This window comes from Charadrius vociferus, unplaced genomic scaffold (assembly GCF_000708025.1).
Source record: "Charadrius vociferus isolate BGI_N301 unplaced genomic scaffold, ASM70802v2 scaffold59, whole genome shotgun sequence".
NCBI classification, from domain to species: domain Eukaryota; kingdom Metazoa; phylum Chordata; class Aves; order Charadriiformes; family Charadriidae; genus Charadrius; species Charadrius vociferus.
This window is the reverse complement of record NW_009661371.1, coordinates 2,406,512-2,416,839: the sequence shown is the minus strand read 5'-3', so window position 1 is coordinate 2,416,839 and position 10,328 is coordinate 2,406,512. Positions and strand designations below refer to the sequence as shown.

The following is a 10,328-nucleotide window of genomic DNA, read 5'->3' as shown; positions in this document are numbered from 1 at the left end:
TCCCAACGGTTTGTGTAATACTTTGTGAGTCCTTTAAAACCCAGCTGAGGGAAGGTGATGCGGCATGTTGAAAGTCCCCCCAGGTTTTCACAGGCTTCTGAAAGCACCTTGTGTACATCCAGCATACTGGTCTAGTCTGATCCATTGGGAACACAAGAAGACTTAAGCATAGCTGGGAAGAGACGAGCTCATGTGTTTCAGTTTGGAAAGAGCCATTTTGTGCTCAGGATCAGGCCTCCCTATCCCCTGGCTACTGTTGCCCTGCTACAGCCCCTGACCATCACCCATTTAGGTTTTCTCTTGACACCCATTTTCCTTGTCACCAGGACTTAGTGTGTGTATGTGTGTGTATATATATATCTCTTCCCATTTTATGCCATGTGGTTGCAGAGGAATCTCCCTCTGAAGGAAGTTTTTCTTTAAAGTACTTATTTACAACATTTGTTTGGGATTTACAGCAGAATTCATGCTGCTTTTTAGATGTAGTTAATATAGCTGGAAAGAAAAGATGTTAGGCTTGTTTGTCATTCAGCAGTTACAGCTACATGCAAGGCTACACTGACAAGGTAATAAAGTCTCTCACAGGGACTTACTGCAGTCTGTGCATCTCTTGCTTTGTGCTGTGCTTGCATGGGACAGTCATGTTTAGTTGTGTTGGTAGAGCTCTAGCTCCTCAGAGAGAGGACGGGAGATTAAAACGCTTTCCAGTTCTTAACTTACATGGATCACCATGCCACCAAGCCCTCTTTCAAATGAAATACTAAATTAAGCTCTGGGGGGGTCTTTTAGAAAATACATTAGGTAAGAATGTCCTGCAGCACTTTTCTCATCTACATGTGATGTGGTTTTCATAAGCTCTGCCTCCACTGGTGAAAATAACATGAGGAGAAAGTAGCTTAAGGTGTGGCTTACTAACTTGCCTTAATGTGCATGGCGCTGCCAGTCACGGGAGGTCCACTTGATTGAGATAATTATTAACAGATGAACAAGTGATGTTACAGACAGGTCTAATCGATCTTGCATGCTTGTTGCAATAATTACACTGTCAGTAGCTGAGTCGTCATTTTACAAACTTCAGTCAGACAGCTTAGGTAGCAGAGTGTGGTTCTATTTATTGCGTGTGTGCACATTTGCTTTTACAACACAAACAGGTATCTTTAAAACAAAGTGTATGTGCTTTTTGAATGAATGAGTAATAGTACTTTTTTGTTTTGCTGGCTTCATTTTTTTATCTGTGTTGGTTCTCTGCAGGTCAAGGCAACAGATGCAGATGCGGATCAGTTTGGTGAAATCGAGTATTTTCTTTATGATGGATTTCATTACTATGAAAAATCCAAAGCCTTCCAAATTCACCCAAGTACTGGTCAGATCTGTGTGTCTCAAGACATTGACAGAGAAGGAGATCCAACCACTTATGATCTCTTAGTAAAAGCTACGGATGGGGTAAGTTTCACCTTTCCATACTGCCAGATTTGTGAATACATTTGCAAATTTGGATGTGCTGTATGCTTTTAAATGAGAATTTAATGACTATGTAAACATCGCATGCATTTGAATAAATTTTCCTACCCCTGCAGAAGGCAGAAAGTGATACGTCACGAACCATAAATTTTTACCCAAATTGATAAAATTGGCTGTGAAATCCTCAATTACTCCTGAACAAGTTGTTGAAAAATGCTTCTAGGATGTGTCAGTCCCTGCTGATTTTCCTCCTCCTCTTGGAACTGGTGGACTCCAGGTTACCTCTGCGCTCTGCTTTCAAGATGACTGCAGCAGTAACAAACCAGTAACTTGTGCTAGAGTTTCATGGCTTCTGTGGGTGCTGGTGTTTTTCCTGGAGAAATTCCTTGTCCTTTCTAGGTAGCTGGTGCCATCGCTGCTGCGGTGGCTGGGTACAGCCTCCCTGAAGCATCACATCTGAAAGTTTTCCCACTTTACAGGATCCGCTCCTTGGAAGCGGGTATTCATGGTTCAATGCAGGCAAGGTAGTTGTGTGTCCATTTCGGATCTCTGTTTGGCAGGCAGGGTGAGGAGATGTTTGTTGTGGTGGGAACACATTGAGATGTTTGGGTGTGGACACTTGGTCTACTGGGTGCCATCTAACAGAAAATGTTGGTAGCGTTGACTCCTGAAAAAGACTGGAAGAAAGTAATTCCTGGGTTCATCCAAAGGTGGTTTTCAATGAGAGGCCCAGAAGTATGCCAACCGGTACTTTTCTTAATTTTCTTCGGCTTTAGTGGTGAACTGTAAAGAGGCTGAAGAAAAAGGTTACTAGTTGATTGAAAATGTTAAAATTAACATTTTAAAAAGTGTCCTTACGTTATTCAGGTCACGTTTTGCAGCACGATTTGAATTGAAAAACACTGAAATTAAATTATTTCAGGCTCTACGTTCTTTATTTCATACTTTGAATATTAACCTTGCATTTAAGATATTGTCCTAAGTGTATCTAATATAAATTTTAAAAAAATACAGTTGTGATAGAAATACTGCATTTTTCATTAAAATGTCTGTGCTTTTTGTTACAGTACACTGAAGACACTTGGTGAACTATGATTTCCATATTAATAAGTAGATGAACTTAAATAGCTGCAGCTGATGCTTGGTATTAACTGTTGCATTTTGAGAATGCAGGAGTTGAGGGTATATTTGTATGCTGTTCAATTTGGTTATATGTGTAATAGTTAAGCAATTTGGTTATATGTGTAATAGTTATGTGTAATAGTTTGTGGCATACACCTGAGTACAGATTTCCAAGCCTTGAATAATAAAGCAATCAGTATTACAATGTATAACATCAGAAAATTACATACTCTGCTCTATGGCTCATCACTACATTTATTTTTTTGTCCTCATATATGTGACTTGAAGCTATATAAATGTAAAGATCACATACGCGTATCTGGAATATCAAGACTAGCCTTATTCATAAAGGCTAGGTTGAGAGCTGGACAATAACAGTGAAATTCTGACAAGTTTCTCAGATACCCAGTCTGGTCCAGAAGATTATTTTAAAAATTTGAAAGAAAATAGTTTTATATGAAAAAAAGCTTGATACATTTTTTGGTTAAATTATTGCTTCAGTGATAAATCTTATGTCAAAAGTTAAAGGAAAACAGCCAATGCATTGAAACTATAGATTATTCTTTTTTAAATTGGTCTGTCACTTATCTTCATTTAGGGACCTTGTGTTTTCAGAAGTTCAATAATGGGGATGGTGGTTCAATTTTTGATCACCTTGTCTGTGACAGGCAGGACTTGGTCTTATTACTGGAACTCAGCACTTTGTAGATCCCATTGATTTCTCTTCTAAAAATTAGCTAATCTGACACCTTAATACTAAAGCACCTGAATTCAATATTAGCTTTTGAAAATGTTCAGTATACCTGAACTTATGCTGAGCCACTCTCCACCTTTACAGCTGAATTGTAGTAAGATATTTTATCTCCTGGCATATTGCTGCTGATTTTGATGGATCACAGAATCACAGAATGGTCAGGGTTGGAAGGGACCTCTGGAGATCATCTAGTCCAACCCCCCTGCCAGAGCAGGGTCACCTACAACAGGCGGGTTTTGAACGTCTCCAGAATGGGAGACTCTACAACCTCTCTGGGCAGCCTGTTCCAGTGCTCTACTAACCTCGAAGTAAAGAAGTTCCTCCTCACGTTAAGATGGAACTTCCTATGTTCAAGTTTGTGCCCGTTACCTCTTGTCCTGTCACTGGGTACCACTGAAAAAAGACTGTTCCCATCCCCCTGGCACTCTCCCTTTAAGTATTTGTAAGCGTTAATAAGATTCCCCCTCAATCTTTTTTTCTCTAGACTAAAGAGACCCAAGTCCCTCAGCCTTTCCTCATAAGAGAGATGTTCTAATCCCCTAATCATCTTTGTAGCCCTTTGCTGGATCCTCTCCAGTAGAACCCTGTCCTTCTTGAACTGGGGAGCCCAGAACTGGATGCAGTACTCCAGATGTGGCCTCACCAGGGCAGAGTAGAGGGGGAGGATGACCTCCCGCGACCTGCTGGCCACACTCTTCTTGATGCTCCCCAGGATGCCATTCACCTTCTTGGCTGCCAGGGTACATTGCTGGCTCATGGGCATCCTGTTGTCCACCAGGACTCCCAGGTCCCTTTCCACAGAGCTGCACCCCAGAAACTAGCACTATCTGTTAGCTAAGGCAATAAGCCTGTACCTAATGAGAGTGTTTTTTCTTCCCTTCAGTATGCCTGGAAATGGAAAGATTGCAGGATTTAGCAGGATAGGAACATTAAAGATTAAAGATGTTGGGTGTGGGGTTCAAAGTGGAGGCTGCAATCAGGGGAGAAGCATATACAGAAAAGACAGAGGAAGAGTGAAGGGTCACTGCTGACAAAGGGGAGGCAGAGAGATGAAAAGGAAAGAAAATAACAATGTTAATTAGAAGTGAGGAGGAAAAGAAAGCATTTTCCAGGTGGTGCTCAGTTTATCTTACAGCAAAACTATGTTTCCTCCACCTGTTCGTGCCTACTCCATTACATGGGTTTGGAGCTTGTTGGTCATATCTTTTACGCACTGTGCAAAAAGCGTGGGAGAACTGAAACTGCACACAAGAGGCAAGTGGAAAACAGATTCTGTTAAACTGGTGTTAAATAAACATCTCATAACAGCTTGTGGGAGCACTCTCACTAATTAAGTGGGGACAAGACTGATAATAATGTTAGTATTAGCCTTTTCAGCTAGCAGTACTGATTTTCTTCCCAAAGTCACTTACTTCGCATATGTATTTGGTGGTACTCCTTGAAATGCTTTTATATGAAACGAAATCATGTAGCTAGGTTTATAGAAAGGTGTTTACATGGAATCCCACAGCATCTGTGTCTGGCCCTTTCCTGGGGTCTCTGTCTGGACTGTGGCAGACTGACAGCTGCTCCAGCAGTGAGGGTGACTATGATCCACTGCCTTGGACACCCCCTGTTGAAACTGCACCCTTAGTCACAACAGCTGTATTTCTACACTTGTGACAGATCAGAGACAGTTTCAGCAGGCATTTGGGGCGTCTTTGAATTTACAGTCAGATGAAATTTCTTATAATGATGTTAAAAATGTATTTTTTTTTTGTCTGGAAAAAAAAGAAAAACAGATGAAGGAACCTTGGGGAACCTTCACAAATACTTGAGAGAGATTTAGATGAGGCATACCATGAAATCAAGTCTTACCAAGAGGAAAATATGGAAAAACAGGAATTCTAATAAAACTATTTGTATGTTCTCAAAAGCAATGTAGGGGACAAAATTACTACCCTTTTGTTTTTGAACATGCACAAATTCTGTCTGATATGTTTTAATTCTTCTGTTTGGCTTTGCTTTTTGTTTGCTTTGACAACGTGACTGAAATGGACACTCTGTGTGCTTTTCCCTATTTGCTTGGGGGTCTCCAAACTATTACATATTTAAATTTATGCTTCCTTTATGCTTGTTTTATGTATTTCTGCCTTAAAGAGTCTTAATGTGAATTCATTTTCATACAGGAAACTTTTTTTTCAACAACATGCATTTTTTTCTGCTGTACAGTGGCAAATCTTGTTGCTATGTATCATGCATAATTCAATATTTTTGTTCATTCATTTGCATTTTTTATGATGCCCATCATGTCTGTCTTTGTCTTTCAACCAAATAAACAGCAATCCCTGCAGCTGTGAAAGAAAACCTGCCACTGTCCAGAGAAATTTAATTGAATAAGGCTGATTTAAATTCTGTCTATTGGCATCTGTACTATCTGCTTACAGACAACAGTTGTCTGGCCTTCAAAGCCAAAATCTGAGTTGCACAATCTTAAGGTTGGTGCACAGTGAGGGGTGTTCAGGAGTGTCCAACCTTGACTCTTGGAGGAGCTGGCCCACACAGTTTTCTTCAAAAGCTGGGGAAGACCAAATGACCTACGCTTGTGAGAGCTGCTACCAGGCATAGATCAGTTCCAGCAACAAACATCTCTGTAGGTAATGCAGTGTGTTTACCAGCATACCATCTCTCTTCAGTGAGGCAAGAAGTTTTGAAAACTGCAGAGTACAGGCAGGTTGCTCTACCACTCCTTGCCCCCCACAACTGTAAGGAGTGCCACACCACATCTGTATACCCTACTGAGAGTCCAGAGATTTGGGTTCGTGGGGTTTTTTTTTTTGTCTTTTCCCTTTGCAGAATGGTCTGCCTTGGTTTTCTTTACTCCAGGTGAGGTTCTTGAGCGCTGTGATAGGACTGCCCTTAATGATTTGAAGGCTGCCATTGAATGGTGGTAGGAGGCTTTTTGGTGGTTTTGTTTGAAAATCTGTGCTCCAGTGCCTTTTTTGTCATTTTGCCTGTTTTTTTCCCTAGTTTGGCTCTGTTAGGCTCTAGTTTCAGCATATCCCAGGATTCACTAGCATGTAGTAGTACTTCAGGTGCCTTCTAAATGTGTCCATACTCCACAGTTTTGTTTTTCTTTTTTTACCTTGGGCACATTGTGAGTGAGAAGGATGAAGCTTTTTGTTTCAGTTTCCTTTTTATTCTGGACTACAGTCACAACTTTTAGATGTTGTCAGGGTTGAAAACACTTCAGGGCATGTGTCTTTCATCCTAACTTGTTGGCCCAAGGAAGCCGTGCCCACTGTAGTTGTAGAATAGAATAAACTGTTTCAGTTGGAAGGGACCTACAACGATCATCTAGTCCAACTGCCTGACCAATTCAGGGCTGACCAAAAGTTAACGCTTGTTGTTAAGGGCATTGTCCAAATGCCCCTTTAACACTGACAGGTTTGGGGCATTGACCACCTCTCTAGGAAGCCTCTTCCAGTGTTTGACCACCTTCTTGGTAAAGAAATGCTTCCTAATGTCCAGTCTAAACCTCCCCAGTACAGCTTGCAACCATTCCCATGCATCCTGGCACTGGATATAAGGGAGAAGAGATCGGCTAAAGACTGAGGCAAAAAATGCATGAAGCGCCTCTGCTTTTTCTTTGTCCATATTAGTCAGATAACCATCTTCAAGTGTCTGTCCAACATTTTCTTTAGACCTCCTCTTACTTAAAAAAAGCCCTTATTGTTATCTGAAACAATGCTGGCCAGTTTCAACTCTAGTTGAGCTTTGGCCTTTCATGTCTTCTTCCTGCATATACAAACCACAGCTCTAATCTTCATGTGAAGCCTGATCTCACTCACATCCTGGCTGGATGATCGGCAGTAAACACCCACTACAACACGTCCTTTGTTTTTCATTCCCCTAATCCTCACCCAGAGGCTGTTAATCACATCATTACTAGCTGTAACGGCTGTCCAATCAAACCTGTTACATGTAGTGTGACACCTCTACCTTGCCTGCCCTGCCTATCTCTACTGAACAGCCTGTAGCCCTCCATCCCAGCACTCCAGTCATGGGACTCATTCCACCAGCGCTTCTCTCTTCCCCCTGTCCATCTGTTAGCCTTTGCCTGGACTAAGATCTTCTGATTTTGGGCTGTATTTTTTCCAAGGAAAAGGGCGTCCATGTCATAGGACAAAACCCACGGAAATAATTTCTGCCAGGGAATGATGGAGAGAAGCAGAAGAGTGTGCAGCCAGCCTTGGCTCTGGAGCATGGGGGTAGAGCCCTGCAGCCCTTGAGTGGACCTGACTGACTGACCGACCTGGGGATGTGGCGGGAGACTATCCCATATGTTCATCTGCTAATTTGGGCTGCTTCTTCCCTGTCTTCATGTTGGTGGTGGAGAGCATCACAGTGGCAGAGCTACTTTTGTACGTGCAGGCTACAGCACATGTCCAGTATTTGGGTTCAGACAGAGGGCTCTGAAGATATTGTGAGTGCTGCAAGGACTTACAGGGTACCTGTTGTCACTGATGTTGTTCTGTGTAGCGCGGTATGAAAGTGCTTTTGACAGCAGGGAGGTGGTCTGCAGACCTGCAATGCAGGCAGTTTTACTTAAGTGAAACAGCCTGCCAATGGTGTATTGAACCTTTTGCAATGATTATGTAGCAGCTGAAAAACTGAAGACCTAGCATTCCCTATAATAGAAACAAGGATGCTTCTTTTCATCGCCAGTTGAGTAGTATTAAGATAATAAGACTTTTAATTGCCATCTTTTCTAGATTTCTATCTTTGTGAGTCTTAAGTGTTTTTATCCTTTTCTGGAGTTTTTTTTAATAAAAATATCAGATTTTGTATGCTGAAAACTACTTAAAAATGAGATGCACTTGTAGAATTAAGGTAAACTAAGAATTTTAAATACAATGCTTTAAAGTAGATCATAAGTCATCTAATTGCATATACAAGTGCATCTGCTAAATATGAAGGTACAGTTATATAGAGGATTGTGATCACATCTGTACTGTATGCTCAAGATTATCACTGAGTTGACTCAGGATTATGTGCTTCCTTACACAGATGGGTGTTATCACTTCTTGTTAGGAAGCAGTCTTTCAAAATTCAACTTAAATGCTTTGAGAATGTTTGCATAGGCAATTAAAGTGCACATATGTGAAAAATTAAAAAAAGAGAAGAAAGACTTGAGCTTTAACTTTATGCATTGTGCATAAACCAACCTCATTGTCACAGAACACTTAGCTAAAGCTGCCTCATAGTATTGACTCCGATACTATGCCTGGGTTTCTTCAAAACCACTTATTTTATATGTAATTGCATGTAATGACTTTCAAGGTCTGTTGCTCAGAATAGGAGCTTTGACATACTCAGAGACAAATAGGTAAGCAGTTCATCTGAATAGTAAGAGTATTTTTTCTTTCATAAAGGTGTGTTTCCTTTTTAAAAAAGAACAAAAAGTAAACGGGCATAATTCCCAATTTTTAAGTGGAAGTTTTACCATGAAAAGAAGAGACCAGGCTTGGGCTTCAAGGCTGAAGTGCAGTGATACATTTTTGGAGGAATTTATAGTGTATTCTGAACTCTTTCCATTTATATCACTTGCAGCAGATTATGAAAGTGCCTATCAACGTAGAGTATGGCATTAGCACCTTTTATGTTACTGCTCATCTTTAAACAGGTACCAGAACAATTCATTAAACATGTAAAGTCTACCAGTTACATAGGTTCATATTTATTTAGACTCTGAAGAACATCTACTAATACTGAAGCCTTAGTGACTCTCTTATTGCCGTTCTGCATAGAAAAATACTTTGTTCTTCATATCTTGCTTTTTGGTAAAGGACACTGCTGCACAGTTTTCTTTGTCTCTTACATTGGAGCCATTGAAATGTAGAGATAAGAGCTCAACATTCACAGGTAAAGCTTCTGAAGAAGTTAAGGCTTTTGAAATAATTGGTGGTGTCTCCATTTTGACAGCATTGCAACTTCAAGGCAACATATCTCTTAGGTTTAACACCAAAAAAAAAAAAAAAAGACTTCATGTCAGAGATTCGGTAGATCACAGTTTAGTTTGGAACAAAAATTTGACAGCACAATTCACTGACAAAAATGTTGGAGGCTGTCATGGAAGTCTTGATGGATTCTTAAACACTTTACAACATCAAGATAAAGAAATACAGCTATTTGAAGCAGCACCATTTCTACTTATTAAGCTAAAGAGTCTGTCCTGCCCAAGGCAGGATAATTGTGTTGGGGTTTTTTTGAGGCATGATGAAGAGTTGTACCCATAGCTTTATATTTTCATACAAATTTAGTCCTGCCAAAGTAAAGAAAATATTACTTGTGGTTATTTTGCCTTGGTGGTAATTTCTTGTGTCTCCTTTTTCTTCCATGGAAGACACAACTCTAAGGATTCTGACAAAGAAGCTGTTGTAATTGTGACTTGTCTTGCATCAAACAGCATAACAGTAGTTAAAAATACTTGAACATTTGAGAAAAGGGATTTAAAAATGAACAACTGTGGCTTTCTGTTGCTTGTAACATGTTTTGACAAGTGTAATTATTTGTCAGTAACAGACTTGTTTAAATCAACCTTCATATTTTGGAAGATCTACTATGTCATGCTTGCTTCTCAGTAGATGAAGTATATCCACATGGTTAGAAAGAGAAGGCAGTCTGTTCTTTCTCACCTGGGATGATACTTAATTTTCATAGTCAGAGGGAGAGCTGGAACATAACCAGTTAATATTGTAAGTTAATAAGTTAATATTGTACTTGACTAATGTGAGGGGATACATTGCTTCTTCAGGAAAAGAAGGATCTGTCTCCATCATAAAATTTGGGCAGTCTTCTGAGGGATCAGGTAGCTAGTAGGTCTCCAACTTGCTTCCCCCATATACTTAGAATTAATCCATTTCCAAAGACTTTGTAGTCTTTGCATAACTCCACAGGATAAACACAAATTAGCTGGAGGGTGGGGGGTTTTTTTAATGTCTGTTTAGCA

At 40.2% G+C, this 10,328-nt stretch overlaps 1 protein-coding gene across 1 annotated transcript in view; it reads left to right on the top strand.

Moving 5' to 3' along the window:
* The first annotated feature begins 545 nt into the window (after nucleotides 1–545).
* DCHS2 (dachsous cadherin-related 2) overlaps nucleotides 546–10,328 on the top strand; it is an 80,162-nt gene continuing 70,379 nt past the window's right edge. The window contains exons 1-3 of the mRNA XM_009893767.1: nucleotides 546–566; nucleotides 1,252–1,443; nucleotides 1,861–1,980. Coding sequence (XP_009892069.1) covers nucleotides 546–566; nucleotides 1,252–1,443; nucleotides 1,861–1,980 — 333 coding nt within the window. The remainder of the gene's footprint in view (nucleotides 567–1,251; nucleotides 1,444–1,860; nucleotides 1,981–10,328) is intronic.